The 27,845-nt window shown below is 43.6% G+C and overlaps 2 protein-coding genes across 46 annotated transcripts in view; both read left to right on the top strand.

Moving 5' to 3' along the window:
• The first annotated feature begins 5 nt into the window (after positions 1-5).
• On the top strand, positions 6-11,710 carry DCAF13 (DDB1 and CUL4 associated factor 13). Its single transcript, XM_072151400.1, has 11 exons — positions 6-180; positions 605-804; positions 1,694-1,801; positions 2,308-2,397; positions 3,098-3,253; positions 3,367-3,444; positions 4,176-4,258; positions 5,164-5,328; positions 5,648-5,783; positions 10,004-10,167; positions 11,297-11,710. Exons 1-11 carry the CDS (start codon positions 111-113, stop codon positions 11,382-11,384), a joined length of 1,338 nt encoding a protein of 445 aa, XP_072007501.1. The 5' UTR covers positions 6-110; the 3' UTR covers positions 11,385-11,710.
• Positions 11,711-26,095: 14,385 nt separating this feature from the next.
• The window catches only part of RIMS2 (regulating synaptic membrane exocytosis 2), a 443,591-nt gene continuing 441,841 nt past the window's right edge, over positions 26,096-27,845 (top strand). For 32 of the 45 annotated variants that reach the window (XM_072151364.1, XM_072151362.1, XM_072151350.1 and 29 more), the window contains exon 1: positions 26,096-26,695. In XM_072151364.1, the coding sequence (XP_072007465.1) occupies positions 26,532-26,695 (164 nt within the window). In that variant the 5' untranslated portion in view covers positions 26,096-26,531. The remainder of the gene's footprint in view (positions 26,696-27,845) is intronic. The other 13 variants (XM_072151384.1, XM_072151383.1, XM_072151391.1 and 10 more) reach the window with 3 other exon arrangements.

The following is a 27,845-nucleotide window of genomic DNA, read 5'->3' as shown; positions in this document are numbered from 1 at the left end:
CAGAGTAAAGATGGCGGCGGAGGATGTGTGACGTAGCGTGTTGATCGGAGGTTCTTTCACTTCCGGCCCATGTGGCGTCAGGCAGATCACAGGCCTCAGGAGATCTCACCATGAAAGTGAAGGTTCTGTGCAGGAACCCCGATAACTATGTGCGGGAGACCAAGAAGGATCTGCCCAAAGGTAAGGAGAGGGAGCGAGGGGAGAGTCCAAACACAGTCCAGGCAGGGTCCAAAATGGGTTCAGAACAGGCAGCAAGGGGGCATAGTCCAAAACAGGGTCAGCACAGGCGCTGAGGGGGCATAGTCCAAAACAGGGTCAGGACAGGCGCCGAGGGGGCATAGTCCAGAACAGGGTCAGGACAGGCGGCAATGTGCAAAACGGGGCCAGGACAGGCGCTGAGGGGTCATCGTGCAAAACATGATATGGACAGACGGCAAAGTCAAAAACTGGCGCCAAGGGGGAATAAATCAAACGGGGTCAGGACTGGCACCGTTTATGGAATAACCCAAATAAGACTGGGTCTCTGCATATGGCAAGACGGCACTGTCCAATAGACCAGAGTCGGGGAAGGTACTGATGCCGTTTTAATTGACTTCTCTTACAGTCCCACGTAACTACGACCCCTCTCTCCACCCGTTTGAGATACCACGTGAATATACACGAGCCTTAAATGCCACGAAGCTGGACCGAGTATTCGCTAAGCCTTTCGTGGCGGCGCTGGAGGGTCACAGAGACGGAATCAACTGCATTTCCAAACATCCCAAGAGCTTGTCCACAGTGCTGTCCGGGGCTTGTGATGGAGAGGTAAGTGTCTCATAGACTTCTTGGGTGGAAATACTTTTGGAGGATTGGTTTAAAGGGGAAACAAAGTTTTACCAAAAATAATAACATTCACCACCTGGAAGTGAAGTGGATTGGTCTCTGTTGCTTCGGATCCCATCAGATGGAAAGTGATTACATGTGTACAGCTGAGCCAATCCAGTAGCTTAAATTATGCTTTCCAACAATCTGAATGAGACTGTAAGAGTCAAGTGGGCGGTCCACACTCACAGAAAATTCTTAGGTTTTACTCTACAAGTATAATATATGACAAATATAACAAAATGTACAATCTGCTCATCTCCTTCTGCTTTAAAACATACACCCTGCAGATAGGACACCATGTAAAATCATCTCATCTCCTCCTGCTCTGCAACGTGCTGCCTGCAGATAGGACACTATGTAAAATCATCTCATCTCCTGCTCTACAACGTGCTGCCTGCAGATAGGACACTATGTACAATCTGCTCAGCTCCTCCTGCTCTATAACGTGCTACCTGCAGATAGGACACTATGTACAATCTGCTCAGCTCCTCATGCTCTATAACATGCTGCCTGCAGAAAGGACACTACCGATATGTACAATCTGCTCAGCTCCTCTTGCTCTTTAACGTGCTTCCTGCAGATAGGACACTATGTACAATCAGCTCCCTCCTGCACTGTAATATGCTGCCTGCAAATTAGATCACAGTGCATTAGGGCAACCCAAAAAAATTGGTTGTGTGGAAAAGCTGTGGTCACCTGTTTTTGTGTAGATTTCCTAGTTTCTGGCATGAGACTCTTTAGTCTGTTACATAGGGGGCTCCTAATCGAGGGGACGTTGTTCGTATCGCCCCAGTTTTTACAATTACAATAACGTTATTTCTTTGTGAAGGTGAAGATTTGGAATCTGAGCACCCGGAAATGCACCCGAACAGTACAAGCGCACGAAGGCTTTGTCCGAGGAATGTGCGTCCGATTCTGCGGGAATTCTTTCTTTACAGTAAGGAATGCAATGGAATCCAGTGAATCTGATGTGAAATATACATTCTGCTGTTCATTTATAGGTTTAACCCCTTCATGGCCGATGGTCATTGCTGCCTGGATGTCGAGGTTAATTTTTGACATCCTGCTATGCGCTTCTTTAAATTTCTGGAAAAGCTTTATATATCATAACAAATTTTACTGAATAAATCCAATGTTCAGGTCCTACAAAAATAGACCAGTGTCTTACCCATGGTGCTAGACGATGCGGCAAATGGACACCCCAACGTGTGTTTTGCTCACTCTTCATCTGGGGTTCTCCTGATTAATGTGACACCAGAATTGTGTTTCTAGGTGCCAGGGTTCAGGAGATTTAGCCGTTTGAAGCTGGCTACTGTCATGACATTTATAAACGTCCTTTCTGCAATCTGTCACCGTAAACTTAGACTTGTATTTACGTGGAGCAGTCGTGAAGATATATATATATATTTTTAAACAAATTGTGCATTTTTCTTTGTGTGTTAGGTCAGCGATGATAAGACGGTGAAGCAGTGGAAGATGGAAGGTCCGGCGTATGGTGAGCAGGAGGAGCCCTTACATACAGTCCTGGGAAAGGTAATGGATTCAGTAGTTGATGGGATCAGCTCCTCAAGCACAGTATGGAGTAGGTCTGCCAGGGTCCCTGAGTCACAGTCTATGATTTGTAAAGTGATACATAATATCTTTATATAAAGATTATTATTACATATAAAGAATTCGGACAGTGTGAATATTAAGGTTTAAAGGAACCCTCCAGTCACAGCCGATGAATTACACCTTGTGCAGGACTCCAGGCTCTAGGAATACAATGACAATGAGTCCTGCTTCTCCCTTCCGGCCCCGCACTATGGATTATTCAATGAATTAGCTTTGTCTGGACTGTTTCTTTAGCTGAGAATTTCTGGACTTGTGATAACATTGGAAAGTTTAGGGTCTGGAACCCTCACGGATCAGGCAGTGTGAAGCAGCCGGATCACTCGATTGAGAAAAGCTTCCGATCACCAGATGTGACATTTGACATGTTTGTAGTGAGTAGGGCCGTGGTGCAATGCCGAGCACAACCACTATACAGTGTACAGCGCTGTGCTCTGAAGACAGAGTGTCACTTATTTAAGCTGGCAAGGCATGCTGGGGGATTTCAGCTCTGAATTATGCAGGATGAGCTATAGCTCTGGTTTATAAGACTTCCCCTTGTGGAATTTTTAAATATTTTCAAAAAAAAAGAAACCCACCCATTGACTTTGCTCACATCCTGATGTTGTCTCCCTCTCTGCAGTCGGTATATACAGGTGTGGATCACCACTGGACGGATGCATTATTTGCCACATGTGGACAGCAAGTGGATATCTGGGATGAACAAAGAAACAGCCCAATGCAATCCTACTCCTGGGGGGTGGACAGCGTCTCTAGTGTCAGATTTAACCCCGTAGAGGTAACTGAGTTCTGCTCCATTTATATAACCTACCAATAAATATGGAAATTCCATTATTGTCTTAGGGGAAGCGTTGCCTTGTCTAGAAGTATTATGTGCCTCTTGTTTTCCAGGTAAACATTTTGGCAAGTTGCGCTTCTGACAGAAGTATTGTTCTGTATGACGTGCGGATGCCCACACCACTGAAAAAGGTAGGTACCTCGATACTCGTGTGAGGCCAGATTCTGGTGTTTGGCCGCAGCCCTTCCATCCAGATGGTCCCACCTACTATACTTTACAGGGATTGGCCCCTTTCAGCAAATAATTGATAATATTTGTGTAATGCACAGTTATGTAATTTACCAATATACTTTCTCTATTAGTTCCTCGGTTTTCTAGATCTCTGCTTGCTGTCATTCTATAGGAAGCTTTCATGTTTATTTCTTGTGGATAAACACTGGTCCCTGGTCATGTGATGTCACGCTGGTGCACGGCTTGTTACGCCCCTGGTCATGTGATGTCACACGGGTGCACAGCTCGTTACGTCCCTGGCACCTGTGTGACTATACATGACTGAAGCTTCCTGTTAAGTTCACCAAATAGATTTACTAAGAAATGCCATAATTTCTATCAAAGTCAAATAAAATGGTGGCAGGCAGTTATTGGCTCCATCAGAACTTTCTACCTACCTCTGCTGATATAATCTCCCTGCAGCACAGAAAGTTTCAGCACACAATGAGAGGGGGAAGTGCTCCTGCACAGGTTAATATCCTGTGAAGCTACAGCACAGAGGGGCTCTGATAACACCCCCAGAGCCCTTCTGTCTGCAGAAGGGAACTGAAACACTTGTATGATCCATGTATTAGAGGTAGAACTGTAGAGGTATTGGAATAGATGCTTTATTACATGGAAAGCATTTCATAATTTTTTCTTTCTGGTGTAGTTTATTCTAAGTATGCGGACAAATGTCATCTGCTGGAACCCTATGGAGGCCTTTATATTTACTGCAGCCAATGAGAACTATGAGTAAGTAGACTTCATCTTGTTTTGCTTGTGTCATGTTTTGAGAACCCTTTTTTTTTTTTTTTCCTACCCCATATGCCGCTGTCACACACACACGCATGTATGGCAGCCGTATGAACGGCATTTAGCATCAGAAGTATATACGTACCCCAATGGCCGTCTGAATGCAGCCTTAAACAAGTAAAGAACTTTGAAGGCTCTATGCTACTGACCTAAGCGGTCCCTCTGGCTCCCATGCCCCAAACAGACCCCAGCTCGTGAATGCTCATAATTTGGCGCAAGCATATTCAATAAACACAGCCAACTCGTAGCTGTGACTGACTGCGCATGCACTGAAGTATTAGCGTTCGGCGCAATTGCTAAGGTCCATTAGTAGAAGGGAGGTTGAGGAAGCAAGTGCTGTGAACGTCCACAGAAAAGGATGCTAAATATCCAGGGAATTTGAGTAATAGGAGAGCTTTGGGAACGGGTTATAGGAGGGAGGAGGAGCAGGTCTGTATTGGATATGGGATGGTAATTGCTGCGGGGTGCAGGACAAACCCCCTGGGTCCTCAGGCTGCATTCACACGTTGCGTTGTTTTGATGCTTTTTCTTTGGCTGTGTTTTCGGTTCCTTTACAGATCATTGTGTGACCCAGCCACCCTCAGGCTATGTGTATAGTTTGGGTAGAACATGGCTGCCTAATAATAATGTGGGAGCTACAGGGATCCTCTACCGTCCCAGCATAAAGGGGCAGCAGGTCAAGCACGTGCACCTGGCTCCATTCACTGTCTATGAGATCGGAGTTAAAATCCCCCATTCTGTTGAGACCCCACTCAATCCAATGTTGTCAGTAAAGGATAACTTTAAAAAAAAAAAACGAATCAGATTTTGTGGACTGTTTCTTACTCTGCGTTGTCATCCTGCAGGCTGTACACGTACGACATGCGAAGGTTGAATGAACCTCTCCGCCTGCACACGGGTCATCTCTCCGCTGTCCTGGATGTCGACTACTCCCCAACCGGGAAGGAATTTGTCTCGGCCAGCTTCGATAAAACAATCCGCATCTTCCCTGCCGATAGTGGACAAAGCAGGTGAGTTACTTCCGAGAACAGACACTAGTGACGGATATAGCTGGTCCCCCACTTCAGTCTTGGGGGAGCTGTAGACTTGTATTTCGGAGCTGTTCTCTGTCTGAGCCCCTGATTTGGCTTATAACCTCGCATGTCTCCATAGGGTGCAGGTTACCAGACTAAAAATAAATTAGAATCGCTCTGTAAAGTGGTCAGGTCCAAGTAAGTGCAAGTACAAGTTTTGGACCCCCAATGATCTGATATAGTTTAGGTTTTTAATCCTAGAGCTGGGAAACATGTCAATGACCTTCAGTAACCTAACCCTGCGCTCTGATCACAGGGAAGTGTATCACACCAAGAGGATGCAGCACGTCACCTGCGTCCGGTGGTCTTCTGACAACAGGTACATTCTGTCCGGCTCTGACGAGATGAACATCCGAGTTTGGAAAGCAAACGCCTCAGAGAAACTTGGCCTGGTAAGTGTGCCGGCGCTGCCCATGATCTGGGGGGGCACCTATAGGCAAATGTTAAGCAGGTGATGCCGCAGCGTTCGGAAGGTGACTCGTATCACGCACCGAGCCGTGTAATCCAGGTTTAAGCAGAGGGGGAACTTTTTCAGAATCAAAATGCACTGAAAAAGTCGTCTGGTACTCGAGTAGATGCAGAAACTCAAAATGAACGTTTATAAATGAATTCCCCAGCGGGTGATGTTGGTTTTAATATATCATGTGTATAGCGTAACTGGCCATTTTTTACTATTTTATTGGGAAATTTCAATATGTATTTCTATATATTTATTATTTTTGTGGTTTATACTTTTATGTCGCTCCTGAGAGGGCAATTTTTTTTTTTTTTTGTTACAATTTTTTAAAACTTTGATTTTTTCCATTGCAATTGGGGCACCTATACGAGCTCTAGTTACACGGGGGAAACATGCACTTGTAGGGCGGATCAATGTATCAGAGCTGTACCCAGCAACTCTGCCTAAAGGAAATCTACCATCGGGATCATGGAATATATACAATTACAATAAGTGCAATTACATGCTGGTGTGTGCCCCCTTTAGCAGGATCTGCTTTTCTTTTAACTTCTTATGCCCAAAAATTTATAAGAAAATATGCTTTAAAACTATGCAAATGAGCCTGAGGGGCTCCACTCTTTATAGAATTAATATATTCTGCAGCCCCTCAGGCTCATTTGCATAATTTTTAAGCATATTTTCTTAAAAATTTTGGGCATAAGAAGTTATGAGAAGAGCAGATCCTGCTTAAGGGGGCACACACCAGCTCAGGCTCATTTGCATATTTTTTTAAGCCTTTTATTCCGTAAAAAATAAAAGCATAAAAAAGCTTAAAGAGCGTAACCCTTTAAACCTTTCAGACCTGTTGATCACATGACTGCCAGGTCTATGGTCAATGCTGTATCCTCACTTCACCACATGGTGCTCCTTTAGTGCTATGAAGTGAGGAAAGGTGAATATGCAAGGGGTAATAAACTCCTACCTTCTCTCTGGGGTCTCTGTCTTTGACCGATCCGGCTTCTTGCAATCATTGCAGAAACTGGAGAGATGTCAAAAGATGTAGTTGCAGAGTAAGGACCTGAACAGAACATTTATCTTAAAGGGGTTTGCCCATGAACGAAAGTTCTCAAATTTTAATCCCTTAGTGATGTTTACACAATAAAGATAATTTTAACCCCTTTCTTTACAGTTTTACTCAGTGTATTGCTGTCACTCAGTGATGGTCATTGTAAGATTCTGGAGTGTGAGCGAGGCCTCTCTAAGCAGACACTTCATGATCCCTCTGTGCTATGAGATGCTGTGTGCTGACAATGTGCTTAGATTATCAGGGTACAGGGTTATATACACTTTTATTTTGCTTCTGAACATTCACAAATATCTGACACGTAGAAAGAGAGATGAGACTGATCAGAGGTAAGAGATAATGAGAAGCATATAACACACAATGACACTCTCAGCTCTGAGAGTTAGCTCTGCTATAAAGCCTTTATCTGTCTGTAGCTTATAGAGTAAACACACTGCTGCTTGCCAGCAGGAAGTGCCTGTGTCTGAGCTCGTCTTGTAATGCAGGAATGGGCAGGAGGCAGAGAGCACTGTAGTGTGCAGACAGGAGAAGCTATTCATGAGAAGAACCCAACCATATTCAGAAGAATTACGTCGTATCCAGGGACAACCGGTCGATAAATGGAGAATGGAATAGGAAGCGGACAGCGCCGTTCTCCATGTAGTGGTTAGACCTAGTTACTACAGCTAAGTTCTAATTCATTTGGAAGGGAGTTTCGTTGCAGTGACTAGACTGAGCCACTACACAGAGAACGGCGCTGTCTAGTTCCTGTTACATTTTCTGGTTATCTGCATACCCCACCAGTATTTAGGAGCTATTCTGAATATCTGCTTTTACCTCCTCCATTACAGCGCCAGAAATTGTGCTGCAAATCACTTTACAAACGTCTGTTCCTGGTTCAATAAACCGCAAAAGCGAGTAATAATCACAGGGATGAATAATTTAGGAGATGTTTTTGTGTAATGCACATTCCTCCCACCAGCAGCATTGCCAGCGTTGGGCCACTCGGTGGCGCCGTCCAACCCTGCTGCGCTGCAGGTGACTTTAGGACTCCATTTCTTGTTTATTTTTCACGGTTCGGGTCATTGCTCAACACTTTTAACAATAAGACACAATTAATTGAATCCTAATTTGTTTCCCTCCTGGCATGCGTCCAATGCAAATCGCCCGGAGAGTCTTACGCTGTAGCCATTTAGTGAGTGAGGGCATCGGCAGGGGTCCAGGCGGAGGCTTATTCTCTGCACTTACGAATCAGATGAGAACTTCGCTGTAACGGCAACGGTGACCTCTTTACATTTTCAGAACGTCGCGTTGCTCGGGGTGTTGAACTCTATTAAAAACCGGTCTTAAAGGGAAACTTCTACTTGAAGGAATCTGGTTACATTTAACATATGAAGTAGACAACCAGTCACCCTCAGTTCAGGGATGAAATGTTCTTCCTCGCCAGTTTTAAAAAATCTTCTCCAAAGTCATGTGATGAGCTGAGAAGAGTCATATTTAGAAGCTGTAGAGGGAGCGTTACTTGAGAGTCCTCTATCTTAGGTTCTGTAGGACATATGCTGCTGTCATATTAAAGATAAGAATCTCATCTTTTAGATGACACCAGACTTGTGGTTCTACAGAACCAGAGATACAGACAGGCAAATGCATAGCTGGAATTGTGAGCTGTAAGTAAAGATCCAGATCACAGAACCACAAGCCTGATTGAGTCGAAGGATGAGCATAGGACCTAGGTGCTATAGAGCATAGCATAGGGGTGCGTGAAGTGACACTAAACTTGACTCCTTTCAGGCCAAATAAGACTCTTTTGCTCATTTTCATATGAATTTGATGTATTTTTTTTTCATTTTTGAATTTTTTTTTTTATCGGTAAACACGGGAGGTTAAACGCCTTTCCAACGATGCTCTTTTCCATTTTTGCGTTTCCATTTTCTCACGGACTTGGTTTTCACGTCTTGCACCTTCCAAATGAGACGTCTCCTTTATTCTTTGGCTTTGTACAATGTCGGGGGTTATCGGTTTTATTGTGGTTTAATAAATTTTAAAACTAAGCCAGCAGAACAAAAAAAAAATTTCATATTACTATTTTAAAAAAAAATCTCCTTAAGTCAACGGGGGAGATTTAAAGGAAATCTAGCGGGACGAGGGAGGAAAGCTCCTTTTTCTGTGAGATGAGGACCGGGACCCCTTCAGTCATTCTCTGGAAGGATAGACCTCCTACAGCGGAGGGCCAGGGGTCCTGGGACTATGTGTTACATGAATACATTGCAGGGGAAATATCTGGCTGGAGCATGAGCCTCCTTGTCTGCTGTGCTGAAACGGTTAAATCTGCAGCCTTCCTGCGCCTCGCGGTAATGTAGTGCGAGCTCGTAGGTTTTTGGACTACTAAACGGTTTAGTTTGTACCAAATCAGCAACATCGCTTTACTGTTCCTCAATTAAATTAAAGAAAATCATTGCTTTTAATTAGAATAAAAGCCTCGCTTAGAATTAGAATAAAAGCCTCGCTTAGAGACTGCTGACAACTTGCTGCACTATGGGTGGAAAAAATAACCGGCACGGTATTAGCCAGGGAATTGATAGCACCCCCCCCCTCCCTCCATCCGTAATAACCTGGTCATAGGGTTCTTAGCTGGATGGACCATTCCATAGCCAAAGAAATAGGGGGAAGCAGATACCTATGGAAGATACAACTTAAAAGAAATCTATCATCATGATAAACCAGGGATGAGCTTTACTCCTAGATCCACCGTGACCGTCTCAAGACAGCAGGGGAGGTTTCAGCACACTGTGCTTCTGCACAGTGTAATAGCCTGTGAAGCTACAGCATGGGGAAGGGGGTGGGACACTGGTAGCACATCCCAGAGTCCCCTTAGTTCATTAGCATAATCATGAAAGTTGATTATGCAGAGGGGTGATTATTTTTTTTTTTTTATGGCACAGGTTTTTTTTTTTTTTTTTAATTGTGAAAATCCTCAATTTTTTTGCCAAACATGCGTGACTCCTAAATGAGGGACGGGTAGAGACCTATTCTATTCCTTTAGAGGATGGATCCCCTGATATCATTAGTAGGTTTGGTGGACTTTTAGTGTAACACGTGTTCTTCTCTTTTAGTTATCCCCTCGAGAGAGAAACGCCAAGGACTACAACAAGAAGCTAATGGAGAAATTCCAGCATCATGCACAGGTCAAGAGAATCGCCCGAAACAGACACCTCCCCAGGTCCACATACATGCAGATGAAGGAGCATCGCACCATGCTCGCCGCACGTTTGAAGAAGTAAGTACTGCACATATATAGCGCCGCATACTGTGTGAGATCTGTGGGGGCCGGATATGTGGGGACCCCTCCTTTTGTAGCAGTTATTATTAAACTGTACTGGGATTAGGCCAGAACATTTAGCTGATACATGGATAGTTTTTCTGACCAAATAGCATTTCATTTAAGAGAGATAGATAGTTGTATCAAATGTATTAGTAATCTCCTGCGCATATGTATGGATATATGGAGAAGAGCTCTACTGCTTATTGTTTGCTAAATTCATCAGAGCACATTTCAGATGGTCAACTACGTTCATGCACAAGCCTCATTTATAAGCTCAAGCAGGTCCGTGCTGCTCTAATCCCATCTCACAGCAGACGGCTCAGTCCTGCTGCTCCTCTCCCATCTCACCCACGGATCTCTCAGCAAATGGCTCAATCTGATGCTAGCTAATTTCTTCTGCTTTCCTCCTATCTCACAGCAGATAGCTCAGTCCTGCTGCTCCACTCCTATCTCACAATAGACAGCTCAGTGTGACGTAGCTCAGTGCTGCTGCTCCTATCCTATCTCGCAGCAGACAGCTCAGTCCTGCTGCTCGATGGGCAGCAGGACTCAGCTACATCAGAATGAGCTGTCTGTTGCGAGATAGTAGCGGAGCAGCAAGACTGAGCTGAGTCCTGCTGCCCATCGAGCAGCAGGACTGAGCTGTCTGCTGCGAGATAGGATAGGAGCAGCAGCACTGAGCTACGTCACACTGAGCTGTCTATTGTGAGATAGGAGTGGAGCAGCAGGACTGAGCTGTCTGCTGCGAGATAACTCCGTCCTGCTGCTCCTATCCATCTCTCAGCAGACAACTCAGTCCTGCTGCTCCACTCCTATCTCACAATAGACAGCTCAGTGTGGCGTAGCTCAGTCCTGCTGCTCCAATCCTATCTCTCAGCAGACAGCTCAGTCAATTACAGCAAACCTGTACTAATGGCTCCATTTGTCGATCAGTAACTGCCTCTGTCCACTGTCCTGTGCTATAATCATTATTTTAGCGTGGGACCGTAGTCTCCACCGTTCATACATTTCCACATTTAGATTATATTATACAAAACCATATTTGCATATTATTCTTTTTCTTTTTTTTTTTTTTTGCTTCCAGGGAGGAGAATCGGCGCAAACACAGCAAGCCGGGCACCGTGCCAAAAATCTCCAAGAAGAAGGCGGCAGTGGTGGCTGTGGTGGAATAACCTGTGCCCTGGTGATGTCATACAGGACTCCTCTTACATCATACTGTGTATTACCTGGAATATCATTGGGATTAGGGAAGGTCTGCAATATCTCATATCTAATAAAGATTTGTTAAACAAAAGAGCAAAACTAAATGTCTGTAAAGCGTGGACCGGGAAACCGTCAGCAGGTAGCGAGCTGCACAGAGCAAAGCAAACGCCAACATAGGGGGTCGGGAGAAGTCAAGGTCTTTTAATGGCTAATAACCTTTTTTTATTTAAGCTTTCAACCTGTTTAAGCTTTTTTTAGTAGCAACATCTTAAAATAAAAGCATATACAGTCTTTATATCCTGTCCCTAAAAGGGTTTTGTTTTTGTTTTTTTTTTTGATAATTTTGAACACAAGCATTTTAGAAAAAATGCAAAACAATCCCTTAACCTGCACCCCCACATCAGCAAGGGCTTCCAATGTTCAGGGTGTAGCCCCCTGTGATGTCACTGTGTTTATTTAGAAAGTGACATCACTGGGGCCCTCCCTGAGCCTACGCTCAGCAGAGGATGGGGAAGGATGCCACAGTTGCATCCGTCCTCCTTAGGCTATTATGACCTCTACTGAGTGTATGAGTCGCTCAGCAAGAAGAAGCAGGATGTGTTTACTGCAGGATCTGACGCATACAGGATGCCTCTGTCTTCCCGTATATGTCTATGGATACGCTCAGCAGAGGATGGGGGTCGATCTGTCCCCCATAAGCTATTATAACCTCCACTGAGTGTATATGCCACTCAGCAGGAAGAAGCAGAATGTGTTTGCAGGTTTTTGTGTATACAGGATGCCTATGTCTGCCATTATGTTTATGGATAGACTTAGCAGAGGCTGGTGATGGATGCCATACAGTTGCATCCGTCCCTATAGGCTATTATGGCCTCCACTGAGTGTATATGTCACCCAGTAGGAAGAAGCAGGATCTGGCATATACAGGATGCTTCTGTCTGCCAATATATCAAAAGATCTGTCCCCCACAGGCTATTATGACCTTCGCTGAGCATCTATATATGTCGCTTAGCAGGTTGTATTTGGTGTATACAGGATGCCTCTGTCTTCCAGTACATGTCTATGAATATGCGCAGTGTGTATGTTGGAAGCTATACACTGATATTATCCAGAAACAAGCTATGAATGTAGTTCTCCCCCACCCCCCACCCCAATGACATCAAAGGTCCGATTTGAATGACCAGTGACCGTGATCTAGTCATGACTGATCTAAGTATCCCCCACAGCTCTCAAACCCATTCCGCATTTGGTGGTGTTGGAGAGCGGAATACTTGTGAGCAGTTGTGTCGATACTGTGCCCAAAAACACTATAATCACCCTCCCTTTCCCTAGAATTGATATAAATATAAATGAACCGTAAAAATCATAAACACATTGGGACACATTTATTAAGGGTCCGAATCGCGTTTTTCCGTTTTGCGACGAATTCCGCCCGGGTTTTGGTGCAATTGTGCCGGCTGTCATGTGACAGAAATCGGGGGCGTGGCCGTCGGAAAACCCAACAGATTCTGAAAAAATGCAGAATTTAAAAAACGAATTGTGTCGCAAAATCAATCGCTCACATGCACCGGGAAAAGGTTGGTGAATTCCGGCGGACCTCGGCGCAGCAGCGACACCTGGTGGACATCGTGCGCACGACCTTAGTGAATCACTGGAAGACACGAATCCTCATCGGAGAACGCGCCGCTGGATTGCGACAGGACCGGATAAGTAAATGACCCCCATTAGGTATCACCGCATTCCGAAAATGCCCGATCTATCAAAATATAATAACGTTTTTTCACTGCGTTTAACCCCGTAACGGAAAATAGCACCCAAAGTCATATTTAAAAATAAATAAATAAAAATAATTCTATAAAAAGTGATCAAAAGACCGTACAGTTCTAAAAATGATAACATTGTAAAAGGCATCAAAAGCCGCAAAAAACAACACCTCCCAAAGCTCCGTACACCAAAGTAAAAAAAATAATTATTAGCGCCAGAAGATGGCAAAATCCCCCCAAAAAATTTTGTACAGGAGGTTTTAATTTTTGTAAATGTATAAAAACATTATAAAACCTATGCAAATTTGGTATCCCCATAATCACAATGACCCAAAGAATAGAGTAGACAGGTCATTTGGGGCGTACAGTGAATTCCGTAAAATCCAAGCCCACAAGAAAATGGCACAAATGTGTTTTTTCTTACCAATTTCACTGCATTTGGAATTTTTTTCCCGCTTCCCAGTACACGGCATGGAATATTAAATACCACCATTTTGAAGTGTAATTTGTTAAGCGGAAAATAAGCCATAACACAGCTCTGTACATGGAAAAATAAAAAAGTGAAAAATGAAAACGCAAAAAACGAAAAAGGGCATCAGCGGGAAGGGGTTAAAATATAAACCTTCTAACTTCATTTAAAAAAAACTCAAAACAAATTCTGGAAAAGACTAATGGCAAAAGGTTTCCTACAAAAAAAAAAAAAAAAATTGTATGACTTTTTGTCTAGAAAAATAGAATATTTGAAAATTGAAATTTTTAAAAATTTTTTGTAAATTGTTGAATTTTTACCCCCCCCAAAAAACCCAAACAACAAATCAGCAAATGATACTGTGTGTTGAAAAGTTATTACAACATGAAGAGACACTGGTGGGATCATGCCTGTTTAACCCTATAGACGCCACGACGATCAACACCCTGTGGAAGTGCCGATCGGTGCTATGCCAACCCTGAGGTCTGATAGGGACCCCACAGTAGGAACGCACTGGAGTTCACCATCCTATCGTGGGTGAAGGTAAGCGAGAGTCCAGCGACATTTTTTTTTTTTTTAATGTGCTAGTTTTTCCGAATCCGTCAGGTTTTTTTTTTACGGCCACGCCCCCCCCCCCTCGATTTCCGTCGCGTGCATGCCGGAGCCGATGCGCCAAAATCCGATCGCGTGCGCCAAAATCCCGGGGCAATACAGGGAAAATCGGCGCAAATCGGAAATATTCGGGTAACACCTCGCAAAAACGCAAATGGGCCCTTAGTAAATGACCCCCAGTGGGTAACAACCTGTACAATAAAATAAAATTGTCACTGAACCTGAAAATTAACACAAAAATTATGAAACTTTCACACCGTTATATAACAGTACAAGGGTAATACACAATGTTATATCACCGGACAGAGATAATACACACAGTGATGTCACAGTACAGGGATAATACACACAGTGATGTCACAGTACAGAGATAATACACACAGTGATGTCACAGTACAGGGATAATACACACAGTGATGTCACAGTACAGTGATAATACACACAGTGATGTCACAGTACAGTGATAATACACACAGTGATGTCACAGTACAGGATAATACACACAGTGATGCCACAGTACAGTGATAATACACACAGTGATGCCACAGTACAGTGATAATACACACAGTGATGCCACAGTACAGGGATAATACACACAGTGATGTCACAGTACAGAGATAATACACACAGTGATGTCACAGTACAGTGATAATACACACAGTGATGTCACAGTACAGGGATAATACACACAGTGATGTCACAGTACAGTGATAATACACACAGTGATGTCACAGTACAGGGATAATACACAATGTTATATCACCGGACAGAGATAATACACACAGTGATGTCACAGTACAGAGATAATACACACAGTAATGTCACAGTACAGTGATAATACACACAGTGATGTCACAGTACAGGGATAATACACACAGTGATGTCACAGTACAGGGATAATACACACAGTGATGTCACAGTACAGAGATAATACACACAGTGATGTCACAGTACAGTGATAATACACACAGTGATGTCACAGTACAGTGGTAATACACACAGTGATGTCACAGTACAGGGATAATACACAATGTTATATCACTGGACAGAGATAATACACACAGTGTTGTCACAGTACAGAGATAATGCAGACAGTGATGTCACAGTACAGGGATAATACACACAGTGATATCACAGTAAAGGGATAATACACACAGTGATGTCACAGTACAGGGATAATACACACAGTGATGTCACAGTACAGAGATAATACACACAGTGATGTCACAGTACAGGGATAATTTACAGTGATGTCACAGTACAGGGATAATACACACAGTGATGTCACAGTACAGGAATAATATACAGTGATGTCACAGTACAGGAATATTAATGAGTGAAGTTTCATTTTGCACCTTCCACTGCCATCAGTACCTGTTGCTTTTGGGCCTGACAGCACCCACCCCTCTGGTAATGACACCCATGATCTGATGTACATCCTCTAACCTAAACATCTACGTAGAGGGTTAATGACACAGCAATCCTAACCTGTGAGTATCCATGTCACACTGTCTGCTGGTTCCTGGTGTTCAGTAACTGCACAGTCATCCTCTCCCTCCAGACCTCATGAGCCAAAAACAGACATGTGACCCCTGTCCAAGGGGAAAGGGAGATCTGTGTGACCGGCAGACTGTGGTGGTTTGATCTCCTGTTACGAAACCCTCCAAAATACCAAGTTTTGTAGGGTGTTCCTAGTGTGTAGTAGTAAGTCCCACCCAAAAGTGGTCCAAGGAAGAGACACCTAGTGACCAAGGACTGGTGTCTAAGGCCATCGGGCCACTGTAGCACCAAGCATGGCAATAGTTATATGATAGGATGGTGTTCTCCTAGGAAACCTTCCCTAAAAGAGGAGACTTCTTCCAGTTGGACAATGCCACACAACCAAAATTGAGGGACATAATTCATATTTATCAGCACCCTAGATCTCCATCCAACCACTGGTCCCCTTTGGCCTATCACAGCCTTGACTAGTAGGTAGGGGCGTCAATGTGCCACCTGCTAGCATTGCTGCCAGCGGGACGCACCCCATACCCGAACTTGGTTCTGCTCATCTCTGATGGCGACCCATATTTAGCTTTTATTAATTTTATTTATTAATTTATTTTAACATTTAAAAAAAAAAAAAAACTTCTGAGAAGGTTCTTTAACTCCTTCACGCTCTGTGCCGTACATGTACAGCGCAGAGACTTGGAGCCTAGATGAAGTGGACTCACGTGCTGAGCCCTCTTCATACAGAGGTGGGGTTTGCTGCATATTGCAGCAAACACCCACCGCTAATACCTGCTATTGGTCCTGGCACCAATCGTGAGTATTAACCTTTATGATGTCACCAGTGGCATTTAAAAGACAATCGGTTGCCATGACTGCCTTGGGTCTGTGTAAAAAAGGCCATACATATACTACGATACAGTAGTACTGGAGTATAAGGTAGGAAAGATCAGACCACCTAGGGTAAAAGTATCTAGAGGGTCTGGAAAAATAGTTAAAAAAAAAGGCTTCCCCTTTGGAATTTATTTTCAGCTTCACGCCATAGAATAATAAATAACGTCACCGAGAAGTAAAATTTGTACCACAAAAAACAAGCCCCCACACAGCTCTGTACACGGAAATATAAAAAAAGGTCTGGATTTTTGAAGGTGGAGAGCAAGAAATGAGCGAAAAAACCCTGTATTTTTAAGGGTTATCAATTTTTTGGAATAAAAATAATTAGTGGGCAGTGGCTGAGCTATGAAAAATTAATGACTAGAAATGATTGTAGGGACCAACCCAGGACTGATGAATAAAACTCAACTCTGAATTCCTGTCAGAAATGACAATATCAGCTTTAGATTATTTTGGAAGTTTTCTTGATCATGAAAAACTGAAAAAAATCTTACCGATTCATATGATCGAAATTCCTGGATTGACTCAGACCACAAATTTCTGTGTAAAATTGTGTGGTAAATGTCTGCGCCTATGTCCTGATAACAGATTGGGGTCACTGAGTACAGGTAGGGCCCTCTATGGGTGGTCCTGAAGAAAATAAGGACCGGCATCATTCAGTATTCCCCTTTATTATTTGTAAGCCAAATCCTTGAGTGGACCCCAAACGAAGAAAAAAATGTACACAAATATTTTCAGCCTTTCAATGTTTATGCTCCACTCCTGATTTTCGCTCATTATTACTGATAGAAAACACTGACATAAATACTGCAGTCTGAATGGGGCCTTAGCACTAGACTGCACTAGGGAGCCAGTTCGTATCAATAGCATGTACCTATCTCGAGTTACGGGCCTAGGCCCAATGTGGAAGATGAATGTTTCTTTAATGTGATCATATTACGTATTTGTTCCCAATATTTTTTGAAATTGCTTCCCAGTCTGGGAAGTTTTGGAGTTAGGCTGATTAATATTTGCCGCTGCTATGTGATATGTGGGGTATTTTATCCTGCACTGTAGATTTTATTTTAGCTGCAGCACTATGGCACTCCTGGGGAGATATATTAAGCCCTAGTATGGGGCACTTTTGGGGGAGAAATTTTGTGCTGCACAGACCTATTTGGGGCTCTAATGCAGGTATTTTGTGCACTTTAGATTTATCTTAGCTTCTGCTGGGGCGGTATTATGTGCTGCACTATTAATATATATTAAGCTGCTGTCTGGTGTTATTTTGTGCTGCACAGACCTATTTGGGGTTCTAATGGAGGTATTTTGTGCTGCAGTTTAGATTTATTTTAGCTTCTGCTGGGGCAGTATTATATGCTGCACTATTAATACGGTATATATTAAGCTGCTGTCTTGTGTTATTTTGTGCTGCACAGGTGCTGCTTTAATAGAGGTATTTTGTGCTGCACTCTAGATTTTTTTAGCTGTCTCTGGGGCGGCACTGTGGCACTCCTGGGGAGATATATTTATATTTATACTTTCCCCCCCCATAGATATAGCTGAATGACAGCTTGTATTTTGCAGAAGGCACCATAGTTTTCAATACAACTTTGATGCCTAAGGGTATACGATTGGGACTATATGAAAACGTCATGGAAACTGCTTATTTTGGTTTGATAGGAACTCCTATTCAGGCTGTGTTGAGACTTGGGATAGTATAGGACAGGCCCACCAGAGGAGCAGAAGATCCTCCGGTGGGCCCATACACTAAACAAATAATGTTGTCTTAAGGTCCCACTTAAGACAACTCACTTTGAAGGCTACTAGAGTCTATTTAGAGAATGATGGACATTGGGGTCTCAGGATAATTTGATGAACCCCAGTTGGACACTGCATATGAACTAAGATTAACCCCTCCTTAAAGTACAAATGACAACCTAATTTTCCAAGTATCTAATAATCCACCTAAAAGACAAAAAAAAGATGAATATTCCAAAATTTTGAGAAGATGCTTCTATTTACAGGGACTAAGGACGACTCCCTAGATGTTGGGATGTGACATAGGGGGAGTCATAAGGAAAGTAATGGAATCTTATAAATATAATCACATGCTGTAAGCATGAAATAAACATAATGAGGTCTTTGATTAAAACAGTTTGTCACTGAAGCATCGCCGGCGTATCCTTCCGTACGGCTCCGTACACCTAACTTTTCATATTTTACTGTTCTGTGTCATTAATTTGATTCCCTACAATTCTCCTTTAATCAGTGTAATGAATAAGAAGTGGCAGCAAAGGCTTCTGGGACATAGTTCACAGCACCGGCTACATGGAATCAGTAGGAGGAAAGGGAACATGACAACAGGGGGCAATTGTATTAATTAGGGCAAAGAAATAAAGAAAAATACAGAAGTCTTTGAAATAGCGAGAGGAAGCGACTGAAGCGCTGGAGAACAAAAAAACGGCTTTGAACAGAAACACAAACTGCGTTATTCAAAATCACCAAAAAAGATTGAAATTGTAAAAGAGGACAAGGCTACTCTGGGTGTCGCTGTAAGGTGCTGACTCTGCCTATCACCAAGCTAAAGGAAAGGAGCTCAGAGATGTAAATAAACTGGTCTAAATTTTGGATGGAGAAGGACCTTTTGGTCAGGGTCGACTCCAGGTAACAGGAGGCCCCTGGGTGACAGAGCCTCAGTGGACCCTTTTGCAGTGAACTCACATGGCGGCATTAATAATTCAGAAACTAAGACCGTCTCCTAAATATTCCCTAGTTTATCATCCCAATCAGCCCCCTCATGGTTATTTTATATAAAGCCCCCCTCACCTCCTATGGATTCCTTATGTACAGCCTTATGTGGGCCCCCTCTAGCAGCCCTGGGCAACCGGGCCTGCTTTTGGTGACCTTATATTTGGACCAATGGGAAACACTAAATAGAGGAAGGTCTCCTTCATAACCTCTACCTCATAGTTTACCCTTTATGTGTCAGAGGAGGTTCTATAGATTTGGAGGTCATGTGACCCATGTTTGAAATCTTAAAAGGGGTTGGCCACTTTACCTCATGTTTTTTGTAATGTAAGTCTGTGGGGCAGGATATGAGGTAATTTACCAATATACATCTAGTAATAGCTTTGTTCTGCTTTCCTGATATGTAAAGTGAAGTCTCCTGTCATTTACCTCATCAGCCGGACCATAAAATGGCCGCAGATGGGGGGTCATGTGATCTCTACCTGTCCATGTCTGTCAACAGATCCACTGGATGTACAATATACTTCAATACTGTAGTGTTGCAGTATATTGTATAAGTGATCGGAGCCCCTAGGGTTAAAGTACCCTGGGAGGTCTAAAAATACAGTAAAAAAAAATTAAATAAAAATAAAACCTAAACGTTAAATCACTCCCCTTTCCCTAGAACTGATATAAAAATAAGCAATAAAAATCATCATCAAGGTGTTAGGTATCGTCACCTCCTCTTCCAAGTACACTGCTGGGGTGACTCTTATCGGAAAAGACATGTGGTTGGGTTGTAAAAGAAAAAGTTTTTTGTACTTTTAAACTCACCCTGGTCCCTACTTCGGGTTTCTTCCCATAGCAGAAGGTCTCTGTTGACAGATAGAGCCTCAACATTGACACAGGATTCTGATCCTGGACAACCCCTTTAAGGGGAATAAGACACTCATTCTGGCAATTCAACCACTGGGGCCTCCGCTGCCATGGGCTCTGGGCTGTATGAATATTATAGCCCCTACAAGTCTAGAACGCACTTCCTACATCTGGTGCTAGAATCAAGCTACTGCCTGCTTTCAATCATCGGTTTCAGGACCTTTGGAGGATGTTCAAAGGTCCTGAAATGGCTCTTGTGCACATGTGTATTAAGAGCAGGAACAGATGTATAGTGATTTCATAGGTTAAGGTCCTTCTCAGTATAAAATTTGGTGGGTGGTTTGTGTGGCCTCGGGGCCCCCTAGAAGGGTGGGGCCCCAGAATACCGTCATAAACCGCCTATATTATAATCCACTACTGTAATTACACCTGTCCTTGGTGAGGAGTGAAGAGCTGATCATGGGATTTTCTTGTATTCCACCACAACTGAATCACCTGTTCTAAGATTATTCCCCTAATTATGTACATTCCCTTTAAATTCCTTCTTATAATTACCATAAGTTCGGTATCTACTTCAAAAATTTCACCTAAACCTGCACAAGTGAATCCATCCTTATAATATATTTCTGATAACTTTCTATCCGGGGATCCATTTCCTTCTACCCTTTACGTGTCCATTCGATGGTGACCTGAACATGAGCTGGTCCTTGCGGTCATTAGGTCGCCCTTTTGAATTCCTTGAGATTGAGCTATCCTGTGCCTCAAGGCTCCTCATCCTCCACTGTTTCGCCCATAGATGCGCCCATTTACATTTGGCGTCAGACACGAAATTTCAGTACGAGGTTTTCTTACGTAATTGGATGCTATCTGTTTGGTGTATTTTATATGACCCTCACTAGGGTCTTATTATATGCGGATGGTGACCTTTTCTACTCCCCTTAAGCCATGACAAAACTTTCAGCTGCCGTTTGTTATTCCTACGTTCGTGGTGACGTGCGCCGCGCTGTAATGTAACCGCATGCAACGGGAATATGATTAACACAGATACATATGGAATATCCATAATAGCCATATGCACGGACACTGGTCCACAAATTCTCCGAAAATTAGACATTTTGTTGTGGATGCAGTGGAGAGCATCCGAGCAGAGGTGGTGGATCAACTTATCCATCTCTTAGGGCATGCTGATACTTGTAGTTCCATGCGGTGTCTATATTCGCCTCTCCTGATCTGTTTGTTCTAGACTTTTCCATTATCTTTGTATTGTTTAATTCCTCTGTTATTCTTCCGGGAAATTTAAGAAAATGGTTGTCTGACTTTAGGTATTGATCATCTAACGCTTTCTAAAATCTGACACTGAAGGAATATTTCATATTGAGACATAAAATTTGTGATTAAAGTAGCCAGGATATGATATAACATGTGTAACCAGAATTCCATTTATATATGACCATAGCCAAAAATCTAATGCTGCTTTATTTTTAGTTGCAGAACACAAAATTCACATGGGACATAGACCACAATGTAAGGGACGTGCAGCATCATAGACCACAATGTAAGGGACGTGTGACATCATAGACCACAATGTGAGGGACATGTGACATCATAGACCACAATGTAAGGAACAAGTGACATCATAGACCACAAAGTAAGGGACGTGTGACATCATAGACCACAATGTAAGGGACGTGTGACATCATAGACCACAATGTGAGGGACATGTGACATCATAGACCACAATGTAAGGAACAAGTGACATCATAGACCACAATGTGAGGGACATGTGACATCATAGACCACAATGTAAGAGACGTGTGTCATCATAGACCACAATGTAAGGGATGTGTGACATCATAGACCACAATGTAAGGGACCTGTGACATCATAGACCACAATGGTAGGGACATGTGACATCATACACCACAATGTGAAGGACATGTGACATCATACACCACAATGTAAGGGACGTGTGACATCATAGACCACAATGTGAGGGACGTGTGGCATCATAGACCACAATGTGAGGGACATGCGACATCATAGACCCCAATGTAAGGGACGTGTGACATTATAGACCACAATGTGAGGGACATGTGACATCATAGATCACAATGTAAGGGACGTGTGACATCATAGATCACAATGTGAGGGACATGTGACATCATAGACCACAATGTTAGAGAAGTGTGACATCATAAATCACAATGTAAGGGACGTGTGACATCAAAGACCACAATGTGAGGGACGTGTGACATCATAGAGCACAATGTAAAAGAAATGTGACATCATAGACCACAATGTGAGGGACATGTGACATCATAGACCACAATGTGAGGGACATGTGACATCATAGACCACAATGTGAGGGACATGTGACATCATAGACCACAATGTGAGGGACGTGTGACATCATAGAGCACAATGTAAGTGAAGTGTGACATCATAGACCACAATGTGAGGGACGTGTGACATCATAGAGCACAATGTAAGTGAAGTGTGACATCATAGACCACAATGTGAGGGACGTGTGACATCATAAATCACAATGTAAGGGACATGGAGGTGGCATAAAAGGAAAAATAGTTTCAATTTCTAATCGGGCGCTGATAAATCTATCTGGACTGATGACAGAACTTGATGTGTATTATATTAAAGACGACCTTTCACCACATCGCACATGTGTAGATTAGCATGCATTATATAGATGCACGGGCACTTGGAATTTTCCTTCTAGCCCCCACGGTTGTGGAGAAATCATTCCCAGTATCTGACCATTATAATCTGTGTTTGGTCAGAGAGGAGGAGCTGGGGCTGGAGCTGGAGGCATGTGTTATGCTAATCTTCTCTCATATTGTCCAATCAGTGGCAGGTATTGTCAGAGAGAAGCTATTATGAATACTGAGCTGTGTTTTTCTTATATGTTCATTTAAAGGCTGTGGTCACACACATTCCGGTAATATTCTGTTGACTTTGCGTATAAATAATTACGTTTCACCAATGTTGCTGGCGGTTGCATTTACGCGGCATTTGTGTCACAGTTACGGTTCTGTGTTGTTTGTGTCATGTCTGCGCCACGGTTCCACTTAATGCTTTTTTACGCTCATGTGGTGTATGCGTTGAAGTCTCGTTTGTATTTCCGTTTACATTGCATGCGTGTTTACAATGTGTGTAGCATTGCATTTTTGCAAACTTGGGGCCACATTTATCATTTTTGTGCGCCTAAGTGTAGTAGTTGCGCCTAAATTCTGGCGCACTGTTTTGCCAGAATTATCACAAGCTACAACCATCTGTGATAAGTATATTTCCTGCCTCTTATTAATCACTTTACTTTAACACAGTTTAGGCGCAATTTTGGCGCTGTTTCGGCGCAATGTTAGATTCGGGCACTTACATGTCATCCTGCTACAAGCTCCTCTCTGCTTCTCCCACAGCCCAGAATGAGAATAACACTCACAGCAGCACCCAGGTGTGTGACACCCTGCACCCAGTGACCTCCTCAGCAGGGGCTTCTCCTGGAGGGGATACCCCAGTGCTGGTCTCCTGCTGCACCCCTGTAATTCTGCACAATATCCCCCTGAGACACTGTGCAGAATTACATGGGGGACACTTGTTTGTAGTATCTGCAACATTCTGCAAACTTCTGCAAAGTTCTCTTCTCTCTTGCTCTGAGCTGAGGCTTCTGCAGAATGTTGTGTAAATAGAAGGTGATGAACTGTAAATAGAGTCTGCAGCTCCTGTCTGTAATGTATCTCATGTCTGTATTATATGTTCTAGTGTCTGGCTGAGCTCTGCTGCTAGAAATGAGCTCTTCTGCAAAGGGGCTCAGATAACGCCACCTTCGGGCTGGAGTGTTTTGCGCCTAAATGAAAACGTTGCAAGTGATGAATATCATTAGGCGCAGCAAAACATCTGGATTGGTAAGATAGATGAGGGAAAGCTGCATATTTTTGCTGCGCGGCTAGTTTGTCGTTTAATCGCAAAAATTGCGCAAAAACGGTGCGCCTGAATGAAAAGGCGCAAAAACAACAGAAAAAACGAGTGATAAATGTGGCCCAATGTGTTCTTCAAAAAATTTACAAATTTTCAGTGGATAAAGGGCCACATGTATCACTCGTTTTTCCTGTTGTTTTTGCGCCTTTTCATTCAGGCGCACCGTTTTTGCGTAATTTTTGCGATTAAACGCAAAACTAGCCGCGCAGCAGAAATAACCAGCTTTCCCTCATCTATCTTACCAATCCAGATGTTTTGCTGCGCCTAATGATATTCATCCCTTGCAACGTTTTCATTTAGGCGCAAAAACGGACGAAAAAACACTCCAGTCCGAAGGTGGCGTTAACTGAGAGGAAAGCACTGAGCCCCTTTGCAGAACAGCTCAATTCTAGCAGCAAAGCTCAGCCAGACACTGGAACATATAATAGATACATTAGATACATTACAGACAGGAGCTGCAGACTCTATTTACAGTTCATCACCTTCTATTTACTAAATATTCTGCAAAACGCTGAGCTCACAGCAAGAGCAAGAGAAGTTTGCACAAGTTTGCAGATACTACAAACAAGTGTCCCCCATGTAATTCTGCACAGTGTCTGAGGGGGATACTGTGTAGAATTACAGGGGTGCAGCAGGAGACCAGCACTGGGGGATCCCCTCCAGGAGAAGCCCCTGCTGAGGAGGTCACTGGGTGCAGGGTGTCACACACCTGGGTGCTGCTGTGAGTGTTATCTTCATTCTGGGCTGTGGGAGAAGCAGAGAGGAGCTTGTAGCAGGATGACATGTAAGTGCCTGAATCTAACATTGCGCCTAAACTGTGCCAAAATTGCGCCTAAACTGTGTTAAAGTAAAGTGATTAATAAGAGGCAGAAAATATACTTATCACAGATGGTTGTAGCTTGTGATAATTCTGGCAAAACAGTGCGCCAGAATTTAGGCGCAACTACTACACTTAGGCGCACAAAAGTGATAAATGTGGCCCAAAATACCAAAACACTCCACAAAATTTGATACCCAACCCCTCCCATGTATAACAATACCCCATATGTGGTGGTAACCTGCTCTATAGGCACACGCCAGGGCATGGAGGGAAGCTGCGCCATTCAGAACAGATTATGCATTGTCACTTTTTATTGGCTATACAATCTTTATTTTTTTGGCAATTTGGACATATAAGGGCTTATTATTTGCGACATGAGATGCACTTTACAAATACTTCATTTTAGTGGGTCATTAGCTCATTGATGAGATTTTATTAACTCTTGAATGTATGGAGGAAAAGAAAATTGTCAATTTTGGTTTACTTTTTTTGTATTTTTGGGGGGTCGTACACCATACACTAAAAATACTATATTATCTTTATTCTATAGGTCACTACGATTAGTAGCATGATAAAAGTGCTGCCTATTTGTTTGGATCTATCTATCTATCTATTATCTATCATCTATTATCTATCTATTATCTATCTATCTATTATCTATCTATCTATCTATCTATCTATCTATCTATCTATCAATCTATCTTTAGGTATCTTTCTTTTGTACAGATTATTAAAATTTCTTGATTATCAGACGCCGGATTATCAGCCTATCTCTGGATGTTGCATCTTTTGCTCTCGTCCTGTGTATCACTCCTTGTCGCTGTGGCACTGCAGGTGTTAATCTTGGGTGTCAAGCGCGTCTCCTCTCCGGAATAGGTTGGCGCTATAGTCTGCGGTAGTTTCCAGTGTGTATACATCTGTAGTAGGAGCCATCTGGTCATCTGTGTGAGTCACTCAGCCCTTCTGTTCTTTAGTCTCCGGAAGAGGATATATATTAGTTCACCTCCTCCCCTGTGACACACGCATGCTCAGCTCCATCCACTACCAGCAGCATCCCTGCCTCCTCCCCCATCCATCTCCAGCTGCTGTTGCTGCTGCTGTCACCGTGCAGCTCTCTCCAGCCCCCTCAGCTCACGAGCAGGGACACCTTGCACCGTCTGTGGGGCACAGGGGGGAGGGGGGCTACACAAAAAAAACAACCGGGGGCATTCAATAGCACAAAGCTGGAATGTCCCTCCAAGAACCGCAAGCTCCTTCTTTTGGATCTACTACTTTGCATTGAGGCTCCTTCCTCTGTAGCATGATGTTTGTCACCCATTCCTCTTGCTGTATTTAGCCCCGGCTCTCTGTGGGTGCCTGGATGTCCGCCCCGTCACTACGGATCCGTGATTTAAAGGCTCGCCGCAGCTCGGTGTGTGATTTATGTTCTATGTCTTACGACCAACCGGCTTGAGATCCAGTATTTCCAATCGGTGTGTGTTGCTCATCCACCAACATGTCTGCTCCTCTCGGGCCCAGGGGCGGCCCTCTGCCTCCTGCACAGACGCTCCTGCCGGAGATGCCTGATCTCAGCCACCTCACCGAGGACGAGAGGAAGACAATCCTCGCCGTCATGGACCGGCAGAAGAAAGAAGAGGAGAAGGAGCAGTCAGTACTCAAGTAAGCATGTCTCCTTTCTAACCTGTTCGGAGCTGGGGGTGCAGCGCGTTGCAGGCTCCTCCTAATGAGTGCCTTGTGATGTCTGCATCAACCCACCCTCACACATCTATAGCAGCTCCTCTTCTTCCTAGCTCCAAATTACTGCATCCATCCTATGTGCAAAAACACCAATATTATCATTCCAAATCTGGGTAATTTTTTGCAAGCCCTGCAGAATCTACCCCCCCCCCCCTCCTCCCCTCCTTGGATCAATAGGGAGGCCCTGATATCCCCCCCCCCCACCTTAGCTGGTGCTCATCCAGTGTTTTAGGGGTTAATGTGTCTCTGTTGATCCGGTTGATCCGTGCGGTTGTCTCCGGTGGTATTGGAGGGGGGGTTATATAAGACATATTCATTACGGTGTTTCGGTGGTTTTCTTTAACCCTTACTATGCTATTGCTGTTTTCCTCTATTTTTTATTTATATTTTTTGGAATGGTATACTGTATGCCTACCGGACAGGGGGGGCGCAGTTTTATGTTTTGGGGAGGGGGAAGGGGTGCTGTGATTGATCCAAAGCCTATACTACTACCCTAATCCTTAGATAAAACCTGCATCCATTGCCAGGGCCTACCTTATCCAGGCTTTGGGTGGGTTATAACAGCTGCCATCTTTCCCTATAAACACATCTAAACTCCTTCCTCCCCCCCCCTCCCCCCACGTTGGTTGAACTCTCCGATCAGGATAGGGATGGTTGCTGCATGCTCGGATAGAGGGAATGGTTGTGTAGTGACAGAGGGGTTGTTAGCAATGCAGTGCTCATTACATGGCTGTGGGCTTGGGAGTTCAGCACCAGGTAGCTGTCCACAAGCAGCAGGGCCTGTCATCTGACATCTGCTGCCACCGCTGCTGTGGAGATCGTGTCAGCTACTCTAGATACCGTATACAATCCACTAATACAACATATGGGATCCATGTATAGTTAGAAGTGTCCCTTACACACCGATATTCCATGAAATTGAGGATATAAAGAGATCAATGATCCATACGTTACCCCCACCGAAACCATCGACAGAATCTAGGCCAATACACGGGGGTCCTATGGGTCTGATCACTCACCTATATTAGGGGACGGCTGTGTATACTCAAATTAGAGGCTCAGGATGATGAAC

This window comes from Engystomops pustulosus, chromosome 5 (genome assembly GCF_040894005.1).
Source record: "Engystomops pustulosus chromosome 5, aEngPut4.maternal, whole genome shotgun sequence".
NCBI classification, from domain to species: domain Eukaryota; kingdom Metazoa; phylum Chordata; class Amphibia; order Anura; family Leptodactylidae; genus Engystomops; species Engystomops pustulosus.
Note: the sequence above shows the minus strand (reverse complement) of the source record. Positions and strands in the feature narration are given on the sequence as shown.

Excerpts from the sequence above, each read along its gene's own strand:
- DCAF13 (XM_072151400.1), top strand. The coding sequence starts at position 111 with ATGAAAGTGAAGGTTCTGTGCAGGAACCCCGATAACTATGTGCGGGAG. Across the intron at positions 2,398-3,097 it reads TACATACAGTCCTGGGAAAG|TCGGTATATACAGGTGTGGA; the intron begins GTAATGGATTCA and ends CCCTCTCTGCAG. Across the intron at positions 4,259-5,163 it reads GCAGCCAATGAGAACTATGA|GCTGTACACGTACGACATGC; the intron begins GTAAGTAGACTT and ends GTCATCCTGCAG.